At 55.9% G+C, this 25,994-nt stretch overlaps 1 protein-coding gene across 3 annotated transcripts in view; it reads left to right on the top strand.

Moving 5' to 3' along the window:
- DIAPH2 (diaphanous related formin 2) overlaps positions 1–25,994 on the top strand; it is a 2,453,123-nt gene that overhangs the window by 779,780 nt on the left and 1,647,349 nt on the right. For all 3 annotated transcript variants that reach the window (XM_073642200.1, XM_073642202.1, XM_073642201.1), the window contains one exon: positions 2,326–2,442. In XM_073642200.1, the coding sequence (XP_073498301.1) occupies positions 2,326–2,442 (117 nt within the window). The remainder of the gene's footprint in view (positions 1–2,325; positions 2,443–25,994) is intronic.

The raw sequence follows: 25,994 nt of genomic DNA, 5'->3' as shown, positions 1-25,994 counted from the left end.
ATACTCCAAAATATGTACAGAACACCCGAAATATAAGAAATACTCCAAAATATGTACAGAACACCCGAAATATAAGAAATACTCCAAAATATATACAGAATACCCGAAATATAAGAAATACTCCAAAATATATACAGAATACCCGAAATATAAGAAATACTCCAAAAATAAGTCTGGATTAGATTAAATAAAATGAATTCTCGAAAAATAAGTGTTGACTACACGAAATATAAAAAAAATATCCAAAATTAAGTTCTGAGCTCCAGAAATACCAAACATGCTCCTAATATAAGTTCTGGGCCAATATCTCCAAACACGTGTTCCTCTGACTATTCTCAGCTCTGTCCAGTAACTAAATAAAATGTTATTGTTTTACCTAAATCCCTTCTTTACCTGTTAGTGATCATTTCCCAAATCCTCTCTACATAGGACTGCTATCTACTGATCCCCATGTCCTGGCACGAGCCCCATCACAATCAGACCCTTTGGATTTACTTGCCCCCTGCACATTGACTATACTTCTGTTGGTTTACTAGTCTTAGTCTCCCTGTCAGTTTACTGGCCCCCTTTGGATTTACTAGTCCTCGTGTTGGTTTACTTGTCTTCCTGTCGGTTTACTAGCCCCCGCTTTGGATTTACTAGTCCCCCTGTCCTTTTACTAGGCCCTCTGTCTGTTTATTGGCCCCCTTTGGATTTGCTAGCCCTCTGTTGGTTTACTTGTCTTCCTGTCGGTTTACTAGGCCTTCTGTGGGTTTACTAGCCCCCACTTTGGGTTTACTAGGCCCTCTGTGGGTTTACTAGCCCCCACTATGGGTTTACAAGCCCCCACTTTGGGTTTACTAGGCCCCCTATGGAGCACCTGAATCCGTACTCAGTCACATATAATGACCCATACTTGTTGTGTTACACAAATTATCTTCCTATCAGCGTTGCCCTTCTTTATATTTGGTGCACGGGTCGGATCCCCTGTATTATACTCCAGAGCTGCACTCACCTTCCATGTTTGACTGTCAACAATAATTCGCATTTTGGTGGAGATAATTACTAATCACAACGAGGTGACCGCTCCTGTGGAAGCTGAACTGGATCTAACAGATCTTCATCCAGTTTACAACCACCGTACATAGCGTGGCCTCCCAGGTGGTCCGCGGGGCGACATTCATATATGATCAGGTTTCCTCCGAGTCATCGTTGCCTATAAAGTTCTGGAAGCTTCTCAGCTCTGGTTTGGTCTGTAATGCAGGGCATCTGCAAACACTTAGGGGGCCTCTTTATATGATGAGTGGGTGTGAACCACACAGAAGAGAAGACCCCTGGGTCAGGTCCTGACTTCTTTGATGTAGATATGATACAATGTGTCAGCTTTGCCTGGCGTGTAACATTAACCATTATGTTTTCAAATATACTGTAACCTAAGATCTCTGATGATTTCTCCAATGGAAGTAAGAAAAGTTTAGGATAAAATGGTGGACGTCATGACCAAACTCAATAGCCCCGTTCTCAGTCAGTAGGGTCCGCTGGACGTCATTGCTATCGGCTAGGTTGCAGATGCATTCCAATTGATTTCCAGTTTTCTGCTGCTATTAAAAAAACAAGAAAATGCAATTCAGAAAGTGATGTGAACTTCCAAACCCCAAGGAGATATCTGATGGGCGACCAATGTAGAGACGTAGCGCTGGTTCTGCCCACCGGCCTGGCGCAGTGCACAATAATAATGCATATAGCATATCATGGCTGCTCAGTTATTTTGTGATTCCATTCTGCTTTTATCTGCACTGTATCACCCCTGGAGCCAGGACAGTGAATGAATTTGTGCAGTTTTGCCGAGTTGGGGTCATAGAGGATTGAATCCGCTGACTCCTTGCAACAAACCCAACAACTCAGCCAGACATGACCAGGACTCAAAAACTTCTCAATGTATCAAAATCAAGTTGAGATATTGAAAATGAAGAGAAATTGAAAGAAAAAGTTTATTAGAAAGTTTCAGAACTTTCCATTATACAACGGTTCTGTAACAGGTGATAGAAGGAAGTGGATCTCGAAGGCCAATAATCCGGTAACTATTGTCTTCCCAAAAACCGTTAACTGTAAACGAAGGACATTGCAGCATGGACGAGACGCTCCAACAAGACGCCCAATGCATCTGTGACCAACCAAAATTACATTCTGCATAGAAAAGTGTAAATAATGGGTAATGTTTTCTCTTCGCGCCCTTCATTCTGCATCTTTCTCTCCTTTGTATGAGGTTTTTCTTGCCGCGTTCCCATTGTACCGCTGGTATGTGCTCACTCATTGTATCGGAACCTTCCTTGACTCTCTGTTCACCGACATTAATGAAGTCTACCATCTCCTCTACAATATGCTGAAGGACACGGCATCCGAAGCTTTCCTCCTGTCCATTCTGCAGCATTTCCTGCTCATCCGCAACGACTATTACATCAGGTAGGACTCATTGTTTCCACGTGTTCTGCAGAACTAATGTAAATCCAGAAACAAAAGTATTTCTTCTCATTGCATTCCTGTCCTTGATACACACACAGCAGTATTGTGCACAGCCACGTGGAGCGGAGCGGCGACACTACAGACATAGCAGACCTGGAATATTCCAATAACGCAGCATTATATGTGTTTTCTCTGAATTTCTGAAACGTGGACGAGGGGGACGGCCACAGGGCGAGGGGCGGCCACAGGGTGAGGGGCGGCTACAGGATGAGGGGGATGGCCACAGGACGAGGGGCGGCCACAGGGTGAGCGGCGGCCACAGGACGAGGGGCGGCCACAGGATGAAAGGGACGGCCATACGGCCCCAGGGCGAGGGCTGGCCACAGGGTGAGGGGCGGCCACAGGAAGAGGGGGACAGCCACAGGGTGAGGGGGACAGCCACAGGGTGAGGAGCGGCCTCTGGACGAGGGGTACGGCCATAGGGCGAGGGACGGCCACAGGGCAAGGGGCGGCCACAGGAAGAGGGGGACAGCCACAGGGTGAGGGGCGGCCTCTGGACGAGGGGTACGGCCACAGGTCGAGAGGCGGCCACAGGAAGAGGGGGACAGCCACAGGGTGAGGGGCGGCCGCTGGACGAGGGGGACCGCCACAGGGTGAGGGGCGGCCACAGGAAGAGGGGGACAGCCACAGGGTGAGGGGCGGCCTCTGGATGAGGGGTATGGCCACAAGGCGAGAGGTGGCCACAGGGTGAGGAGCGGCCACAGGAAGAGGGGGACAGCCACAGGGTGAGGCGCGGCCTCTGGACGAGTGGTACGGCCATAGGGCGAGGGACGGCCACAGGGCAAGGGGCGGCCACAGGAAGAGGGGGACAGCCACAGGGTGAGGGGCATCCTCTGGACGAGGGGTCCGGCCACAGGGTGAGAGGTGGCCACAGGAAGAGGGGGACAGCCACAGGGTGAGGGGCGGCCTCTGGACGAGGGGGACGGCCACAGGGTGAGGGGCGGCCACAGGAAGAGGGGGATGGCCATAGGGTGACGGGCGGCCACTGGAGGAGGGGCACGGCCATAGGGCGAGGGACGGCCACAGTGCAAGGGGCGGCCACAGGATGAGGGGGATGGCCACAGGGCGAGGGGCGGCCACAGGACGAGGGGTACGGCCACAGGGCGAGAGGTGGCCACAGGATGAGGGGGACCGACACAGGGCGAGGGGTACGGCCATAGGGCGAGGGACAGCCACAGAGCAAGGGGCGGCCACAGGATGAGGGGGATGGCCTCAGGATGAGGGGCGGCTACAGGACGAGGGGGATGGCCACAGGATGAGGGGCGGTTACTGGACGAGGGGGATGGCCACAGGACGAGGGAAATGGCCACAGGACGAGGGGTGGCCACAGGACGAGGGAAATGGCCACAGTGTGAGGGGCGGCCACTGGATGAGGGGGGCGGCCAGAGAGTGAGGGGCAGCCACTGGACGAGGGGTACGGCCATAGGACGAGGGGCGGCCACAGTGCGAGGGGCGGCCACAGGATGAGGGGGACGGCCACAGGGCGAGAGGCGGCCACAAGGTGAGGGGGACGGCCACAGGGCGAGAGGTGACCACAGGACGAGGGGGACCGACACAGGGAGAGGGGGCGGCTACAGGGCGAGGGGGACGACCACAGGGCGATGGGCGGCTACAGGACGAGGGGAATGGCCACAGGAAGAGGGGGACTGCCACAGGGCGAGGGATGGCCACTGGATGAGGGGTACGGCCATAGGGCGAGGGATGGCCATAGGGCGAGGGGCAGCCATAGGATGAGGGGAATGGCCACAGGACGAGGACAGAGACTCCAGTCTATACTTGGAAACTCTGCAACTCCTTCAGGGTTACCTTTGGTCTCTGTGCTGCCTCTCTGATTAATGCCCTTCTTGCCTGGGCTGAGAGTTTTGGTGGGGGCCCTCTCTTGGCAGGTTTGTTGTGGCACCATGGTCTTTCCATCTGATGATAATGGATTTGATGGTCTCCGGGGGATCATCGGAGATTGGGAGATTTATTTATTACCCAACCCTGACTTGTACTTCTCAACAACCTTGCCCCTGACATGTTTGGAGATCTCCTTGGTCTTCATGGTGTTGTTTGGAGATCTCCTTGGTCTTCATGGTGTTGTTTGGAGATCTCCTTGGTCTTCATGGTGTTGTTTGGAGATCTCCTTGTTCTTCATGGTGGTGTTTGGAGATCTCCTTGGTCTTCATGGTGGTGTTTGGAGATATCCTTGGTCTTCATGGTGTTTGGAGATCTCCTTGGTCTTCATGCTGTTGTTTGGAGATCTCCTTGGTCTTCATGGTGGTGTTTGGAGATCTCCTTGGTCTTCATGGTTGTGTTTGGAGATCTCCTTGTTCTTCATGGTGTTGTTTGGAGATCTCCTTGGTCTTCATGGTGGTGTTTGGAGATCTCCTTGGTCTTCATGGTGTTTGGAGATCTCCTTGGTCTTCATGGTGTTTGGTTAGTGGTGCCTCTTGTTAATGGTGTTGCAGTGTGGCACCCCAGGGGTCTGGTTTCCACAGTAACAGCAATGTTATGTCTGAGAGCAGGTGGGAGGTCTCTTGGTCAGGAATCCTATGCATGCCACACCTCCTGCCCAGTCCTGGGAGGGGAAGGACTTCCCCTATATAAACCTGGGGCTGAGGCAGGGTTAGTGAGTAGAGAAGAAGTAGAGACAGAGAAAAGAAGCAAATATAGGAACAGAACATCAGGAACTCTGTGGGAGCAGTGTTACAAGGAGTCAGGGGCTGGCAGCTGCAGAGCTCGCCCTGACTGAGAAGATTTCTTACCGGACCCGGAGTCCGAGGCTGTGGGGACTAACTCCCACCCAGCAGCAGAATCCGTCAGGCAGGGGATTCCAGGTCCTCTGGCCAAGAAACCCGAAGGCACGGTCACACGCATGGGACCAGCACCGCCGTCGTGGAGCGGAAGCTACTAGAAGGCCCCGAGTCACCGGCCATACGGGTGAGCACCACACGGCACACTCAGGGACGTGGGCTACTTTTACCCGCCTCTAGCAAGGTAGCCAGAAGAGTACAGTTAGTTTGGGAGGCCTACAACTCCGCCTGGCCAGGGGAGATCCCATCTGCTCAAGGACTGACCAGGCCCCAATCGCTAGCCAGTACTCCGGGAGGGTCTATCTTTGTCACCAGTAAAGACCCTGAACTACACCGTACCGTCTCCGAGTGGTTCCTGCTACCCCCATCGTCCACGTCGGCTGCCCTGAGGCCATACCCCTCCCGTTGGGGGTTATACTATTACACTGCACAATCCTACCACCGGCCTCAGCGGTCTGCCCTGCAGCGGCAGCTCCATAGCTGCATTCAACGGGTGGCGTAGTCGTCCAACATCTACCGCTAATACAGCGCCACTTAGTCTGACTCCCTAGGCACGGACCGGGTCACCGCCACGAGACTACTACCCTCAACAGATCCGGCTCCGGGTAAGCTCCCGCGTGCGCAGCGCTGCGCGACACAGGCCCAGGGGTGCGTCAACTTTTGGCATAGTCGGCAGGATTTCGTGCCCGCAACCACCGGGTACTGCGTGCCTGAAAAAGACTGTTCAAACTTACCAGTGGTGAAGATTCCCGCCATCCGGCGCCATCTTCGGCCTTCTTCCCGCCATCCGTGGAGGTTTCCCGCCATTGGACGCCATCTTGAGGACGCCGCGCGGGAAGAAGAGGGGCGTGGACTCCGAAAGCGCGCGAGAACTGAAGTCCCGCCTCACGTCCGGACGTTGCGTAAGGTCCTGGAAGGAGCCCAGCAGACGCCGACGTCACAGGAGCGCGACGGAAGGTCCTCAACCCTGACGATCCACTGCGGAGCCGCGGCCTACGGAAGAGGATCATCGCAAGGTAGGCCACGGTCCACTAGGGGGGAGAAGGATGTCGGATACGGAGGAGAGCTTCACCGCTTCAACCCCCGCCAGCGCCACCGCTGTTGCGGTCATGCCTTTCACCATGCCCTATATCCCGGGGGCAGCCTGGCTACCCCAGTACTCAGGGGAATCGCATACCCTGCATGACTTTAGAGAAAAGCTGGATAGCCTCTTCCAGGTGTACCCCCTTACAGAAGGGCAAAAAGTGAGCATCCTGGTGGCCCAATTAACCGGGGCAGCCCAAAGGGAGGTAAAGTCCTGGCCACCTGGGGGGAGGACTGTCGCAGGGATACTGGCCCGGCTGAGGGACACCTTTGATACCCGCACCTCAGCCGTGATCAAGCTCAGATTCTACGGGTGCAAACAGCGGGCACATGAGAGTATAAGGGACTATGCATTAAACCTACAAGAAGCCCTGAGAGCCATTAAGCAGACCGACCCTGACGGCGTGGGAGACGAGGACAGGCTGTTGACTGAACAATTTATAGAGGGTTTATATTGCAATGCCCACCGAACCCAGTTGCGGGCAATGGCCTTACAGGACCCTCATCTGGGATTTGCACAGTTCAAGGACAGAGCCATCCGGGTGCTCCGAGAACCGGCACCAGGTGGCGTTGTGACCCACAGACGCCCCACTACCACTTACCACCAGGAGGCGGCGCCCTTGTCGGCAGGGCCTGTGGGAGCTGATGCGCAGGCTTTGAGCAATGACCCGGCTCCAGACCTGCACCATCAGGTCCAAGAGCTAGCTAAAAGCGTTGCTGCGCTAACCCGAACTGTGCAGTCTTTACAGGTTTCTACTCCAGGGAAGATCCAGCTGGCATCCGGACCGGAGGACATCCCGTGGCGTCGACCAAGGAGGACCCCACCGGCCAGAGGAAGACCCAGCGACCGATACAACGAGGACGGACGACCCATCTGCCGCCGCTGTAATCAACCCGGACATATGGCAAGGTACTGTCCTTTAAACTGGCACAACCTAGGGTAGAGGGCCAACCCCTAGGAAAAAGATCATCAGGCCCATCGAACTGGCGCGACAAATATGTGGGAGGACGTCCAGTCTTGCCTGTGGTACTGGATGGCATTCCTATGAGTGCCCTACTGGACACCGGGTCACAGGTCACCACCATCCCGTACGTGCTCTTCAAGCAGTACTGGAATGACTCGGATATTACCCGCTACCCTGACGACGACTTGAGTATCATCGCCAGCAATGGTCAGCCCGTGCCATAGATCGGATTTAAAGAGGTGACCATTAAAATTGGTAGAGTTGAACTGGCAGCACAGGGACTGATCATTGTAGACATTGACAAACACGAGAGTCACCCAAAGATAACTCTAGGAACTAATGTAATTGAAAATTGTCTTGCAGAGGTGATTTTTTCTTTTACAGCAGGTTGCCAAGAACGCCAACTCCGGCGAGCAGCGAGTGCTCCAAAAAGAGATCCGGGCACTGATGCGACGGCAACAGGTGGAACTCTCCGGCGGTGAGATTGGTAGCGTGAGAATGTGTGACCCTTTCCCTATTGCCATGCCCCCAAAAAGTGAAATGATGATTTGGTGCCGGGCAGCTATTGGTCTGAGAGGTAGAGATTACCAGGCAATGGTAGAACCAGTTTACTCAGACAGTAGGCACACCATCTTGACAGCACGGGGGGTGGTTAATGTACGCCATGGGAGGGTGCCCGTTCGCATAATCAATATCGGGAAGAGGGAAGTGTACCTGCCCCGGTATGCCACGCTAGCCAAATTATATACCATTAACCAAAATGCTATACAATCTGTGGAACCCTTGCCTCCATCTCACCCGGAGGAAGGTAACGGCTCTAAGAAAACAATGGAGGACTGGTGTCAGCAACTACATTTGGGTACTGACTCCACTCCCTCACACCAGAAACAGGGAGTCTATCGGGTGGTTCAAGAGTACGAGAGAGTGTTTAGTAAACACCCGTTAGACTTCGGGCGAGTCAAGGGGGTAGAACACCACATCCCCACGGGAGACCATCCTCCCATAAAAGAGAGGTATCGACCCGTACCCCCTGCACACTACCAACACGCCAAGGGGATGCTTAGAGACATGAAGGAGGCTGGGGTGATCAGGGATAGCTGTAGCCCCTGGGCAGCTCCACTAGTCTTAGTCAAAAAGAAAGACAACACCATGAGGATGTGTGTAGATTACCGGAAAATCAACCGTATCACACACAAGGATGCGTACCCCTTACCAAGGATAGAGGAGTCTTTGGCTGCTTTAAGATCTGCTAACTTCTTCTCTACCTTGGATCTCACTAGTGGGTACTGGCAGGTTCCTGTAGCAGAGGCGGACCGGGAGAAGACCGCATTCACCACCCCGATGGGACTTAGCGAGTTTACCTGCATGCCGTTCGGACTCTGCAACGCACCAGGAACCTTCCAACGATTAATGGAGTGCTGTCTGGGCCACAGAAACTTCGAGACGGTCCTGTTGTACCTGGACGATGTCATCGTATATTCTAAGACTTATGAGGACCACCTGAAACACCTGGCGGAAGTGTTCGAAGCTCTGGCAAGCTACGGCCTAAAGGTGAAACCCTCCAAGTGTCACCTCCTGAAACCAAAGGTGCAGTACCTGGGACACGTGGTGAGCGCTGACGGAGTGGCTCCCGACCCTGATAAGATCACCGCAATTAAGGAATGGCCAAGTCCCTCCAGTGTAAAGGAAGTGCGGCAGTTCCTCGGGTTGGTAGGCTACTACCGCAGGTTCATCCCCGGTTTCACCAAAAAGGCAGCTCCTATGCAGGACCTCCTGATAGGCCAGTCCCGGAAGGCCAAGAACCAGAAGCCGCCCTTCAGATGGGAGAAGTTGGAAGAAGAGTCCTTCCGCCAGCTGAAGATGGCCCTCACGGGGGATGAGATCCTGGCGTACCCGGATTACAGCCAGCCCTTTATCCTCTACACCGACGCAAGTAACATCGGGCTAGGAGCCGTGCTGTCCCAGATCCAGCAGGGGAAAGAGCGAGTAATCGCTTACGCCAGCCGAAAACTGCGACCCACCGAAAGAAACCCTGAGAATTACAGCTCATTTAAGCTAGAGTTCCTGGCAGTGGTGTGGGCAGTCACCGAACGCTTTAAGCACTACCTCGCTTCTTCCCGGTTCGTCGTGTACACGGATAACAACCCGTTGACACACCTGGACACGGCAAGACTCGGTGCCCTAGAGCAGAGATGGATGGCCCGCCTGTCCAACTACGAGTTCACCATCAAAAACCGGGCAGGACGCTCCAATACCAACGCGGACGCCCTGTCCAGGATGCCAAACCTACCGGACGTAGGAGAAGATCCAGAGGGACTGGAAGAAGTCGAACTCCCCGCGTTTCACCGTCATGGGACTATCCAGTATTCCCATCGGGTAAGGAGTAAGCAAGGCGCTACGCTTAACCCCTTACCTCACTACAACTGGGCGGAAACGCAAGACAGTGACCCTGCCGTCCAGCTGGTGAAGGAGATGCTGACTCGGCCAGAGGCTCGCCTTGACCCAGACGCTCCGGAGGAAGCCAAGCAACTGTGGGCAGAAAAGAGTAGACTGTTCCTTTACAAGGGGAAGTTGTGCCGCAGGATGGTTAACTCCCGGACGCATGAACTAATCTGGCAAGTAGTGGTGCCACGACGAGACGCAGCCATGGTGATGGAGGCATACCACGATGGAGCTGGGCATTTCGGATGGAAGAAGCTGGAGTTCCTGCTGCGCGGGCGGTTCCATTGGGTAGGCATGAGGGGAACCATCGAGAGGTGGTGCAGAGACTGTGGCCCGTGCAACCTGAGGAGGAAGGACCGTGCCAGCCAGAAGACTCCCCTGCAGTCCATCGTCACCCGGCAGCCGTTTGAACTGGTAGCCTTGGATCATGTAAAACTGACCCCAAGCAGAAGTGGCTACGTCTACGCGTTAACCATCGTGGATCATTACTCCCGGTTCTTGGTTGTTGTCCCCGTCAAGGACTTAACGGCTCAAACAGCAGCTAGAGCCTTCCAGCAGCACTTCTGCCGTCCACACGGGTACCCGGACCAAGTGCTGACGGACCAGGGACCTGCCTTTGAAGCGGAGGTCTTCCAGGAATTCTGCAATCTGTATGGCTGCCGGAAGATAAGGACGACACCCTATCATCCACAAACTAATGGACTTTGTGAGAAAATGAACCAGGTGGTAATGGATCTTCTGAAAACGTTGCCCCTGGAAGAACGCAGTCTGTGGCCTGAGAAGCTGCCCGATCTGGTGGACCTATACAACCACATCCCGGTAGGTTCCACCAACTGTACCCCGGCTTACCTAATGAGGGCGAGACCTGGTAAGTTACCTGTTGACCTGGAAATGGGAGTCCTGACACCCGAGGACACTTCACCAGAAGCAGACTGGGACACAGAGAGGCAGCAGCAGTACCGGAAAGTACAGGAGAGCGTGGAGCGAAGTCTCTGTCAGGCTAGGGAGAGACAAGAGAAAACTTACAACCAGTATGCTCCCGCTGTTCCCCTGGTGCCCGGAGAGCAGGTCTTGAAGAGGAAAAGACGGCTCCACAAGTTGGACGACCAGTGGGAGAAGGACCCGTACACCGTACTGCCCTCAAGCCACGAGAACCTGAAGGTCTGTACCATCAGTAAAGACGGAGGGGAGACCACAGCCATTGTATCCCGGGATCACCTGAAGAAGTGTCCTGAACAGCTACGGAACCCTGAAGAGGAACAAGAAGACCATCGACCCGTAGAGGAAAGGGAAGATATGGTTAGTACTGTGCTCGGAGACTTCCCTCGGTCTTGGACTCAAGTCAGTGGTGCAGTTGTGGTACCCGTACTCACCTTCCTCCAACCAGCATCCCAAGCACCTACGGAGCAACAGGTAGAGCTGGAAGAACAGCCGGTCCAGGAGGCAGAAGACCCCACACCAGCAGACCAGGAGGATCAACCCTCTGCTTGCAGTGAGCCTGCCCTATCCCTAGTGAGCCAAAGGGCCCGTAGACCGCTGCCCAGTTTACCCTTAACAGCTCCTACACCCTGTAGTTCAGGGCCAGACAGTCAGCTCCGTAGGTCCACTAGGGCCACTAGAGGCCAGTTACCCGCACGTTGGAGGATTTGAAGTGTATAAATTGTTTTATTTGTGGTTACCTGTTTTTCTTGTTGCTTGTGTATAATTATGTGTTTCTAGTTATTTATAGGAGTCTTTGGTGGATTTACCGGGAATCCTGTGTACATAGTTGGAGCGTAACCCAGGACGGACTAAAGACTGTTAAGGACTCGGGGCAGGACAGACCCCTACCTGGTTACGTCTCCCTGTTTTGGTGAAATGGACACCTTGCTTTCTTCAAAGACTGCACCCGGTTACGGACATGCCGTGACCACCTTTATGTGTTTCTTTATTGTTATTGTTATATCTTGTTATGTTTTTCTAAAATATGTTTAGTCCCGGAGTACTAAATTTCACTAGGGGGGAATGTGGCACCCCAGGGGTCTGGTTTCCACAGTAACAGCAATGTTATGTCTGAGAGCAGGTGGGAGGTCTCTTGGTCAGGAATCCTATGCATGCCACACCTCCTGCCCAGTCCTGGGAGGGGAAGGACTTCCCCTATATAAACCTGGGGCTGAGGCAGGGTTAGTGAGTAGAGAAGAAGTAGAGACAGAGAAAAGAAGCAAATATAGGAACAGAACATCAGGAACTCTGTGGGAGCAGTGTTACAAGGAGTCAGGGGCTAGCAGCTGCAGAGCTCGCCCTGACTGAGAAGATTTCTTACCGGACCCGGAGTCCGAGGCTGTGGGGACTAACTCCTACCCAGCAGCAGAATCCGTCAGGCAGGGGATTCCAGGTCCTCTGGCCAAGAAACCCAAAGGCACGGTCACACGCATGGGACCAGCACCGCCGTCGTGGAGCGGAAGCTACTAGAAGGCCCCGAGTCACCGGCCATACGGGTGAGCACCACACGGCACACTCAGGGACGTGGGCTACTTTTACCCGCCTCTAGCAAGGTAGCCAGAAGAGTACAGTTAGTTTGGGAGGCCTACAACTCCGCCTGGCCAGGGGAGATCCCATCTGCTCAAGGACTGACCAGGCCTCAATCGCTAGCCAGTACTCCGGGAGGGTCTATCTTTGTCACCAGTAAAGACCCTGAACTACACCGTACCGTCTCCGAGTGGTTCCTGCTACCCCCATCGTCCACGTCGGCTGCCCTGAGGCCATACCCCTCCCGTTGGGGGTTATACTATCACGCTGCACAATCCTACCACCGGCCTCAGCGGTCTGCCCTGCAGCGGCAGCTCCATAGCTGCATTCAACGGGTGGCGTAGTCGTCCAACATCTACCGCTAATACAGCGCCACTTAGTCTGACTCCCTGGGCACGGACCGGGTCACCGCCACGAGACTACTACCCTCAACAGATCCGGCTCCGGGTAAGCTCCCGCGTGCGCAACGCTGCGCGACACAGGCCCAGGGGTGCGTCAGCAGCCTCTGTGGCCTTTCAGAGATGGTAAAGTGTATATACTGACAGACATGTGACATTAGACTGCACACAGGTGACGTCCTGTCACTAAGCATGGGACTTGTGAAGGGTATTGCTTGCACCAGAAATTTTTAGGAGCTTCATAGCAAAAGGGGTGAATGCATATGCACATGTCAATTTTTAGTTATTTGATTCCATAAATTGAATTTCTGCCTACACAAATTGGATTACAAAAATATTTAAACACAGGTTGTAACGTAATAAAATAGGTAAAAAGCCAATGCTTTCGCAAGCCACTGTATCTTCTAGGAAGAGGGGAGAAATGAGGAGCAGAAGGAGAAAACAACAGATGTAGACTGCAAGATTGAGCTTTTTATCAAGTAGTTTCTTACCCCAGAGCTGGATTCACAATTACACTGCTGAGTATTTCTGCTGCTGCCTCTGTGTGCTAAGGAATGAAGGGCAGGAATCCCTCATATCTGGATGCTGAGCTGAGTATGGGAGTCATCACCGCAGCCGTTCTCCTCCAAGCTCAGTGTTTGCAGAGACTTGGGCTGCTTCTCAGAAAACTGTTGAAATTGCAGAATTGACGTCATTTCGTGGCCAGAAGTGGCGCCATTCCTCGTGTGCTCACACAATAGCTTAGTCTGACTTCCTGGAAAATCCAGTTTCCCTTCAGGCAGATGCTGTAAAAAACTTTAATCTCTGCTGTTATAGTTTTATTTCTGCTGTTATAGTTTGATCGAACGTTTAGAACTAAAATGCAACTTTTTATGCCCGATGTTACAATTACAGAGGCGTAGAGTTATGATTGGGGTTAATTTCATTTATTGTGTTTATTTTTTACCTTTTTGTAAATCCTCCAGTAATGGCCGTCTCCCCGGCTGCTGCTGTGCTTGTCCCTGCATTACACGGAGCCGGTACTTAATAGTCTGATAAATGAGTTATTCAGGTCATATTCGAGGGTCCGGATTCCTTTCTTATCTGGTAAACCAGCTTCTACGTATGTGACGCTGTAGACGCGCCGATGTTGAATGCCGTATGTTGTCAGTGCGGTTCTTTGTTGTTCGCATTCATCAGCGATTGTCGCCTCTTCACTTTAACTAAAAAGCCATTAGCCCCGAGTTACAGTGAGATGTGCGAGAGTGCCGCTATTCACCGTGACACAAGGCAAATAATCAGAAGGAATATACAAAGAGCGCTTAGATCACTTCCCACCCTCGTTGTGCGGGCACTGAACCCCCCGACGGTCTAATCACCAAGTATTGGTACAATGTATCCTACACCGGAATACTGATCGTGGGTCGTATCATGTCTGTGTCCCCAGGAAATGGCTATAGGTTTGTTGTGTTACTCATAATAAGGACGAATATGAAGAAAAAGTTCAAACTAAATGTAACGACCATCACTTACAATAGTCAATCGATACATAGATATGAGATACTGGACATTGCTGATCTGTACAGCTTTACCTCTGCTGTGGATTCTGCTCACTCAGCCCTCTAATGATGAGATGACTCTGCTGACCCAGCCCTCTAATGATGAGATGACTCTGCTGACCCAAACCTCTAATGATGAGATGACTCTGCTGACCCAGCCCTCTAATGATGAGATGACTCTGCTGACCCAGCCCTCTAATGATGAGATGACTCTGCTGACCCAGCCCTCTAATGATGAGATGACTCTGCTGACCCAGCTCTCTAATAATGAGATGACTTTGCTGACCCCACCCTCTAATAATAAGACAACTCTGCTGACCCTACCCTCTAATGATAAGATGACTCTGTTGACCCTACCCTCTAATGATAAGATGACTCTGCTGACCCTGCCCTTTAATGGTGAGATGACTCTCTTGACCCCGCTCCCTAATGATAAGATGACTCTGCTGACCCAAACCTCCAATGATAATGAAATGACTCTGCTGACCCCGCTCCCTAATGATGATGACTCTGCTGACCCTGCCCTCTTATGATATTGAGATGACTGCTGAACCTGCCCTCTAATGATAATGAGAATACTCTGATGACCCCACCCTCTAATGATAAGATGACTCTACTGACCCCACCCTCTAATGATAAGATTACGCTGCTGACCCTGCCCTTTAATGGTGAGATGACTCTCCTGACGCCACTCCCTAATGATGGTGACTCTGCTGACACAAACCTCTAATGATAATGAGATGACTCTGCTAACCCCGTCCTCTTATGATAATGAGACGACCGCTGACCTCACCCTCTAATGATAATGAAATGACTCTGCTGGCCCCTCCCTCTAATGATAATGAGATGATTCTTTTGACCCCATCCTCTAATGATAATGAGATGACTTTCCTGACCCTGCCCTCTAATGATGAGAATACTCTGCTGACCCACCCTCTAATGATAATGAGATAACTGCTGACCCCATCCTCAAATAATAATAAGATGATTCTGCTGACCCCACCCTATAATAATAATGAGATGACTCTGCTGACCCCACCCTCTAATGATAATGAGATGACTCAGCTGACCCTGCCCCTAATGATAATGAGATGATCCTGCTGACCCCACCCTCTAATGATAATGAAATTACACTTATGACCCCACACTCTAATCATAATGAGATGACATTGCTGATCCTTCCCTCTAATGATAATGAGATGACTGCTGACCCCACCCCTAATGATAATGAGATGATTCTGCTGACCCTGCCCTCTAATAATAATGAGATGCCTGCTGACCCCGCCCCTAATGATAATGAGATGATTCTGCTGACCCTGTCCTCTAATCATAATGAGATGACTCTGCTGACCTCGCCCTCTACTGATAATGAGATGACTCTGCTGACCCCGCCTCTAATGATAATGAGATTACTTAGCTTACCCCGCACTCTAATGATAATGAGATGACTCAGCTGACCCTGCCCTCTAATGATAATGAGATGACTGCTGACCCCACCCTCTAATGATAATGAGATGACTCTGCTGACCCCGCCTCTAATGATAATGAGATGATTCTGCTGACCCCGTCGTCTAATAATAATGAGATGACTCTGCTGACCTCGCCCTCTAATGATAATGAGATGACTCAGCTGACCCTGCCCTGTAATGATAATGAGAAGACTCTGCTGACCCCATCCTCTAACGATAATGAGATGACTCTGCTGACCCCACCCTCTAACGATAATGAGATGACTCTGCTGACCCCACCCTCTAATGATAATGAGATGACTCTGCTGACCCCGCCTCTAATGATAATGAGATGACTCTGCTGCCCCGCCTCTAATGATAATGAGATGACTCTGCTGACCTCGCCTCTAATGATAATGAGATGACTCTATCCAGGTCTACACAGCAAAGCTCTTAATTGAGCAGCAGAATCCAGGAAATATTAACCTCCAGTGAGCACGGTGACAACCTGAACATTGTCAGACGGATAATCACATAAAGAGATTAAATAAGAACCTGACGTTTGTATGAAAGTTTCTGCGCAGGGAATCATCTCTCTTCATCCGGTGCCACCGCCCCTTTAGAGGATGCCTCCGTGCGCCCTGCAGGTAGATGATTATTATCCCAAAGCCCTGACATTTAATGAGAACCCGATTGTGGCACCAGATTAAGACGTCTAAGCTGCTGCGCTGACGGCGCCTCTTCCCTCCGACTTCGGCTATTTTTGTCCAATCGCAGCAGATTCAGGTTCCAGTTCCATATGTAAATGAGGCATCGTCTTAATGCCGGTTGTAAAGTAGCTTTCATTCCTCCCAGACATTTGCACAATAACAATAGGGACAGATGTGAATTTTGAATATTCAGATACAGTCATCTGTAGATTCCGCATTGTACGCAATGATTAACATTTTTTATTCGCTGCCATAAAATGTGTTTCCCGCTTTAAGTGTCGGTTTCTCCTGACTATTGTGTTTTTTTTTTATTTGCCGCAGCTGATGGGTAAATGTGTAACACCCTTTATTGGTCCACCCCCTGTGCAAAGCAAATCTGCTCCTAGGGAACATATGGCTGCGCATTGTCTTAATATTGAATGGATGATTTCATCTGGATGAATCGGTGCAGGACCGTCGCTTCTTTCAAATGCTAAAAGTGGGAGTTTTATTCTTGTTAAAAAAAATGATTACAATAGTGGCGAACGCTCGTGCGATTTTGCTGTTGTGTCCAGGGACGGCACAACTTGTGCCGATAGAAATAATCGCCCACTCCATCACACGAGCCCGCGTCATCACACGAGCCAGCTCCATCACACGAGCCCGCGCCATCACATGAGCCCACGCCATCACACGAGCCCGCGTCATCACATGAGCCCGCTCCATCACACGAGCCCGCATCATCACACGAGCCAGCTCCATCACACGAGCCCACGCCATCACACGAGCCCGCGCCATCACACGAGCCCGCGCCATCACATGAGCCCACGCCATCACACGAGCCCGCGTCATCACATGAGCCCGCTCCATCACACGAGCCCGCATCATCACACGAGCCAGCTCCATCACACGAGCCCACGCCATCACACGAGCCCGCGCCATCACATGAGCCCACGCTATCACACGAGCCCGCGTCATCACACGAGTCAGCGCCATCACACGAGCCCGCGCCATCACATGAGCCCGCGCCATCACACGAGTCAGCGCCATCACACGAGCCCGCGCCATCACACGAGTCAGCGCCATCACACGAGCCCGCGTCATCACACGAGCCCGCGCCATCACACGAGTCAGCGCCATCACATGAGCCCGCGCCATCACACGAGCCCGCACCATCACACGAGCCCGCTCCATGACACGAGTTCACTCCATCACACGAGCCCGCTCCATCACACGAGCACGCGTCATCACACGAGCCAGCTCCATCACACGAGCCCGCGCCATCACACGAGCCCATGCCATCACACGAGCCCGCGTCATCACACGAGTCAGCGTCATCACACGAGCCCGCGTCATCACACGAGTCAGCGCCATCACATGAGCCCGCGTCATCACACGAGCCTGCTCCATCACACGAGTCCGCGCCATCACATGAGCCCGCGCCATGACACGAGTCAGCGCCATCACACGAGCCCGCGTCATCACACGAGTCACCGCCATCACACGAGCCCACTTCATCACACGAGTCCGCGTCATCACACAAGCCAGCTCCATCACACGAACCCGCGTCATCACACGAGCCATCTCCATCACACGAGCCCACGCCATCACACGAGCCCGCGCCATCACATGAGCCCACGCCATCACACGAGCCCGCGTCATCACACGAGTCAGCGCCATCACACGAGCCCGCGCCATCACACGAGCCCGCGCCATCACACGAGCCCGCGCCATCACATGAGCCCACGCCATCACACGAGCCCGTGCCATCACACGAGTCAGCGCCATCACACGAGCCCGCGTCATCACACAAGTCAGCGCCATCACACGAGCCCACTCCATCACACGAGTCCGCGTCATCACACAAGCCCGCGTCATCACACGAGCCAGCTCCATCACACGAGCCCGCGCCATCACACGAGCCCGCGCCATCACACGAGCCCGCGTCATCACACGAGCCCACGCCATCACACGAGCCAGCGCCATCACACGAGCCCGCGTCATCACACGAGGCCGCGTCATCACACGAGTCAGCGCCATCACACGAGCCAGCGCCATCACACGAGTCAGCGCCATCACACGAGCCCACTCCATCACACGAGCCCGCGTCATCACACGAGCCCACGCCATCACACGAGCCAGCTCCATCACACGAGCCCGCGCCATCACACGAGCCCGCGTCATCACACGAGTCAGCGCCATCACACGAGCCAGCGCCATCACACGAGCCCACGTCATCACACGAGCCCGCGTCATCACACGAGCCCGCGCCATCACAAGAGCCCACGTCATCACACGAGCCCGCGTCATCACACGAGCCCGCGCCATCACACGAGTCCGCGTCATCACACGAGCCCACTCCATCACACGAGCCCGCTCCATCACTCGAATCCGCGCCATCACACGAGCCAGCGCCATCACACGAGTCCGCGCCATCATACGAGCCCGCGCCATCACACGAGCCCACGCCATCACACGAGCCAGCGCCATCACACGAGCCCGCGTCATCACACGAGCCCGCGTCATCACACGAGCCAGCGCCATCACACGAGTCAGCGTCATCATACGAGCCAGCGCCATCACACGAGCCCACGCCATCACACGAGCCAGCGCCATCACACGAGCCCGCGTCATCACACGAGCCCGTGCCATCACACGAGTCAGCGCCATCACACGAGCCAGCGTCATCACACGAGCCCGCGCCATCACACGAGCCCGTGCCATCACACGAGTCAGCGCCATCACACGAGCCAGCGTCATCACACGAGCCCGCGCCATCACACGAACCCGCGTCATCACACGAGCCCGCTCCATCACATGAGCCCGCGCCATGACACGAGTCCGCGTCATCACACGAGCCCGCTCCATCACACGAGCCTGCGCCATCACATGAGCCCACGCCATCACACGAGCCCGCGCCATCACACGAGTCCGCGTCATCACACGAGCCCACTCCATCACACGAGCCCGCTCCATCACACGAGTCCGCGCCATCACACGAGCCAGCGCCATCACACGAGTCCGCGCCATCATACGAGCCAGCGCCATCACACAAGCCCACGCCATCACACGAGCCAGCGCCATCACACGAGCCCGCGTCATCACACGAGCCCGCGTCATCACACGAGCCCGCGCCATCACACGAGTCAGCGTCATCATACGAGCCAGCGCCATCAGACGAGCCCGCGCCATCACACGAGCCAGCGCCATCACACGAGCCCGCGTCATCACACGAGCCCGTGCCATCACACGAGTCAGCGCCATCACACGAGCCAGCGTCATCACACGAGCCCGAGCCATCACACGAACCCGCGTCATCACACGAACGCGCTCCATCACACGAGTCCGCGCCATCACATGAGCCCGCTCCATCACACGAGCCCGCGCCATCACATGAGCCCACGCCATCACACGAGCCCGCGCCATGACACGAGTCCGCGTCATCACACGAGCCCGCTCCATCACACGAGCCCGCGCCATCACATGAGCCCACGCCATCACACGAGCCCGCGCCATCACACGAGTCAGCGCCATCACACGAGCCCGCGTCATCACACGAGCCCACTCCATCACACGAGCCCGCGTCATCACACGAGCCCACGCCATCACACGAGCCAGCACCATCACACGAGCCAGCACCATCACACGAGTCAGCGTCATCACACGAGCCCACTCCATCACACGAGCCCGCGTCATCACACAAGTCAGCGCCATCACACGAGCCTGCGCCATCACACGAGCCCGCGTCATCACACGAGCCCGCTCCATCACACGAGTCCGCGCCATCACATGAGCCCGCACCATCACACGAGTCCACGTCATCACACGAGCCCGCTCCATCACACGAGCCCGCGTCATCACACGAGCCCGCTCCATCACACGAGTCCGCGCCATCACATGAGCCCGCGCCATCACACGAGTCAGCGTCATCACACGAGCCCACTCCATCACACGAGCCCGCGTCATCACACGAGTCAGCGCCATCACACGAGCCTGCGCCATCACACAAGCCCACGTCATCACACGAGCCCGCTCCATCACACGAGTCCGCGCCATCACATGAGCCCGCGCCATCACACGAGTCCGCGTCATCACACGAGCCCGCTCCATCACACGAGCCCGCGTCATCGCACCAGTCAGCGCCATCACACGAGCCCGCGCCTTCACACGACCCGCGTCATCACATGAGCCCGAGCCATCACACGAGCCCGCGTCATCACACGAGCCCGCGTCATCACATGAGCCCGCACCATCACACGAACCCGCGTCATCACACGAGCCCGCGCCATCACACGAGTCCGCGCCATCACACAAGCCAGCGCTATCACACGAGTCCGCGTCATCACACAAGCCAGCGCTATCACACGAGTCCGCGTCATCACACGAGTCACCGTCATCATACGAGCCAGCGCCATCACACGAGCCCACGCCATCACACGAGCCAGCGCCATCACACGAGCCCGCATCATCACACGAGCCCGTGCCATCACACGAGTCAGCGCCATCACACGAGCCAGCGTCATCACACGAGCCCGCGCCATCACACGAACCCGCGTCATCACACGAACCCGCGTCATCACACGAGCGCGCGTAATCACACGAGCCCGCTCCATCACACGAGTCCGCGCCATCACATGAGCCTGCGCCATGACACGAGTCCGCGTCATCACATGAGCCCACTCCATCACACAAGCCCGCGTCACCACACGAGTCCACGCCATCACACGAGCCCGCGCTATCACACGAGTCAGCGCCATCACACGAGCCCACTCCATCACATGAGCCCGCGTCATCACATGAGCCCGCTCCATCACACGAGTCTGCGCCATCACATGAGCCCGCGCCATCACACGAGTCAGCGTCATCACACGAGCCCACTCCATCACACGAGCCCGCGTCATCACACGAGCCCACTCCATCACACGAGCCCGCGTCATCACACGAGCCCACTCCATCACACGAGTCTGCGCCATCACATGAGCCCGCGCCATCACACGAGTCAGCGTCATCACACGAGCCCACTCCATCACACGAGCCCGCGTCATCACACGAGTCAGCGCCATCACACGAGCCTGCGCCATCACACGAGCCCGCGTCATCACACGAGCCCGCGCCATCACATGAGCCCGCGCCATCACACGAGTCCGCGTCATCACACGAGCCCGCTCCATCACACGAGTCCGCGTCATCACACGAGTCAGCGCCATCACACGAGCCCGCACCATCACACGAGCCCGCGTCATCACACGAGCCCGAGCCATCACACGAGCCCGCGTCATCACACGAGCCCGCGTCATCACACGAGTCAGCGCCATCACACGAGCCCGCGCCATCACACGAGCCCGCGTCATCACACGAGCCCGAGCCATCACACGAGCCCGCGTCATCACACGAGCCCGCGTCATCACACGAGCCCGCGCCATTACACGAACCCGCGTCATCACACGAGCCCGCGCCATCACACGAGTCCGCGCCATCACACAAGCCAGCGCTATCACACGAGTCCGCGTCATCACACGAGCCAGCGCTATCACACGAGTCCGCGTCATCACACGAGCCAGCGCCATCACACGAGTCAGCGCCATCACACGAGCCCGCGTCATCACACGAGCCCACTCCATCACACGAGCCCGCTCCATCACACGAGTCCGCGCCATCACACGAGCCAGCGCCATCACACGAGTCCGCGCCATCATACGAGCCAGCGCCATCACACGAGCCCACGCCATCACACGAGCCAGCGCCATCACACGAGCCCGCGTCATCACACGAGCCCGCGTCATCACATGAGCCCGCGCCATCACACGAGTCAGCGTCATCATACGAGCCAGCGCCATCAGACGAGCCCGCGCCATCACACGAGCCAGCGCCATCACACGAGCCCGCGTCATCACACGAGCCCGTGCCATCACACGAGTCAGCGCCATCACACGAGCCAGCGTCATCACACGAGCCCGAGCCATCACACGAACCCGCGTCATCACACGAGCACGCTCCATCACACGAGTCCGCGCCATCACATGAGCCCGCGCCATGACACGAGTCCGCGTCATCACACGAGCCCGCTCCATCACACGAGCCCGCGCCATCACATGAGCCCACGCCATCACACGAGCCCGCGCCATCACACGAGTCAGCGCCATCACACGAGCCCGCGTCATCACACGAGCCCACTCCATCACACGAGCCCGCGTCATCACACGAGCCCACGCCATCACACGAGCCAGCACCATCACACGAGCCAGCACCATCACACGAGTCAGCGTCATCACACGAGCCCACTCCATCACACGAGCCCGCGTCATCACACAAGTCAGCGCCATCACACGAGCCTGCGCCATCACACGAGCCCGCGTCATCACACGAGCCCGCTCCATCACACGAGTCCGCGCCATCACATGAGCCCGCACCATCACACGAGTCCACGTCATCACACGAGCCCGCTCCATCACACGAGCCCGCGTCATCACACGAGCCCGCTCCATCACACGAGTCCGCGCCATCACATGAGCCCGCGCCATCACACGAGTCAGCGTCATCACACGAGCCCACTCCATCACACGAGCCCGCGTCATCACACGAGTCAGCGCCATCACACGAGCCTGCGCCATCACACAAGCCCACGTCATCACACGAGCCCGCTCCATCACGCGAGTCCGCGCCATCACATGAGCCCGCGCCATCACACGAGTCCGCGTCATCACACGAGCCCGCTCCATCACACGAGCCCGCGTCATCGCACCAGTCAGCGCCATCACACGAGCCCGCGCCTTCACACGAGCCCGCGTCATCACATGAGCCCGAGCCATCACACGAGCCCGCGTCATCACACGAGCCCGCGTCATCACATGAGCCCGCACCATCACACGAACCCGCGTCATCACACGAGCCCGCGCCATCACACGAGTCCGCGCCATCACACAAGCCAGCGCTATCACACGAGTCCGCGTCATCACACGAGCCAGCGCTATCACACGAGTCCGCGTCATCACACGAGTCACCGTCATCATACGAGCCAGCGCCATCACACGAGCCCACGCCATCACACGAGCCAGCGCCATCACACGAGCCCGCATCATCACACGAGCCCGTGCCATCACACGAGTCAGCGCCATCACACGAGCCAGCGTCATCACACGAGCCCGCGCCATCACACGAACCCGCGTCATCACACGAACCCGCGTCATCACACGAGCGCGCGTAATCACACGAGCCCGCTCCATCACACGAGTCCGCGCCATCACATGAGCCCGCGCCATGACACGAGTCCGCGTCATCACACGAGCCCACTCCATCACACAAGCCAGCGTCACCACACGAGTCCACGCCATCACACGAGCCCGCGCTATCACACGAGTCAGCGCCATCACACGAGCCCACTCCATCACATGAGCCCGCGTCATCACATGAGCCCGCTCCATCACACGAGTCTGCGCCATCACATGAGCCCGCGCCATCACACGAGTCAGCGTCATCACACGAGCCCACTCCATCACACGAGCCCGCGTCATCACACGAGCCCACTCCATCACACGAGCCCGCGTCATCACACGAGCCCACTCCATCACACGAGTCTGCGCCATCACATGAGCCCGCGCCATCACACGAGTCAGCGTCATCACACGAGCCCACTCCATCACACGAGCCCGCGTCATCACACGAGTCAGCGCCATCACACGAGCCTGCGCCATCACACGAGCCCGCGTCATCACACGAGCCCGCGCCATCACATGAGCCCGCGCCATCACACGAGTCCGCGTCATCACACGAGCCCGCTCCATCACACGAGTCCGCGTCATCACACGAGTCAGCGCCATCACACGAGCCCGCACCATCACACGAGCCCGCGTCATCACACGAGCCCGAGCCATCACACGAGCCCGCGTCATCACACGAGCCCGCGTCATCACACGAGTCAGCGCCATCACACGAGCCCGCGCCATCACACGAGCCCGCGTCATCACACGAGCCCGAGCCATCACACGAGCCCGCGTCATCACACGAGCCCGCGTCATCACACGAGCCTGCGCCATTACACGAACCCGCGTCATCACACGAGCCCGCGCCATCACACGAGTCCGCGCCATCACACAAGCCAGCGCTATCACACGAGTCCGCGTCATCACACGAGCCAGCGCTATCACACGAGTCCGCGTCATCACACGAGCCAGCGCCATCACACGAATCAGCGCCATCACACGAGCCCGCGTCATCACACGAGCCCACTCCATCACACGAGCCCGCGTCATCACACGAGCCAGCGCCATCACACGAGCCCGCGTCATCACACGAGCCAGCGCCATCACACGAGCCCGCGTCATCACACGAGCCAGCGTCATCACATGAGCCCGCGTCATCACACGAGCCAGCGTCATCACACGAGCCCGCATCATTACACGAGCCAGCGTCATCACACGAGCCCGCGCCATCACACGAACCCGCGTCATCACACGAGCCCGCACCATCACATGATCCCGCACCATCACACGAGCCCGCACCATCACACGAGCCCGCGTCATCACACGAGCCAGCGCCATCACACGAGCCCGTGCCATCACACGAGCCCGCGCCATCACACGAGCCCACGCCATCACACGAGTCCGCGTCATCACACGAGCCAGCGCCATCACACGAGCCCGCGTCATCACACGAGCCAGCGTCATCACACGAGCCCGCGCCATCACACGAGCCCGCGCCATCACACGATCCCGCACCATCACACGAGCCCGCACAATCACACGAGCCCGCGCCATCACTCAAGCCCGCCCCATCACACGAGCCCACGCCATCACACGAGCCCACTCAAGCCCGCCCCATCACACGAGCCCATGCCATCACACGAGCCCGCGCCATCACACGAGCCCGCGCCATCACTCAAGCCCGCCCCATCACACGAGCCCACCCCATCACACGAGTCCGCGCCATCACACGAGTCCACGTCATTACACGAGTCTGCGCCATCACACGAGCCCTCGCCATTGCACGATCCAGCGTCATCACACGAGCCCGCTCCATCACACGAGTCCGCGCCATCACACGAGTCCACGTCATTACACGAGTCTGCGCCATCACACGAGCCCTCGCCATTGCACGAGCCCGCGCCATCACATGAATGTTGCCTCATCTGCAGCTCTCTGCATGTCGGACGGTGAGGAAAAATCCAAGTCTGCGGCCCCTTCATTTTCAAGATTGGTGGGCTGCTAACCATCGGCCCCCATCAGTCAGAACCTTCTGTGGCGGGAGACGCCGTTACCAGTAGGGGCGGTGGACCCTCCAGCAGATAATGAGAAAACACAGGGGACAATCATCACTGGCGGTGAGATGCCCTAATATGGGATAATCCCACCTTCAGATTGCAGATTGCCTCAATCCACCCACATTGCAGTGATGTAGCTACAGATCTGCGCAGATGGCGTCCACAATGGGGTCACTGGATGCCCCGTCCACCGTGCCACGTAGAAAGGCTGGACTAGAAGAAGGGGGTGCCACGGTGTATGACATGTGCGCGGAATTATCCCACCTGATAACGTCCCTGTGTATGACGTGTACTCGGGATTATACCACCTGATAACGTCCCTGTGTATGACATGTACTCGGGATTATCCCAACTGATAACGTCCCTGTGT

Source organism: Phyllobates terribilis, unplaced genomic scaffold (assembly GCF_046119375.1).
Source record: "Phyllobates terribilis strain yellow unplaced genomic scaffold, ASM4611937v1 Scaffold_7__3_contigs__length_470593459, whole genome shotgun sequence".
Taxonomy (NCBI): domain Eukaryota; kingdom Metazoa; phylum Chordata; class Amphibia; order Anura; family Dendrobatidae; genus Phyllobates; species Phyllobates terribilis.
The sequence above is the reverse complement of the archived record's forward strand: the minus strand, read 5'-3'. Positions and strand labels throughout refer to the sequence as shown.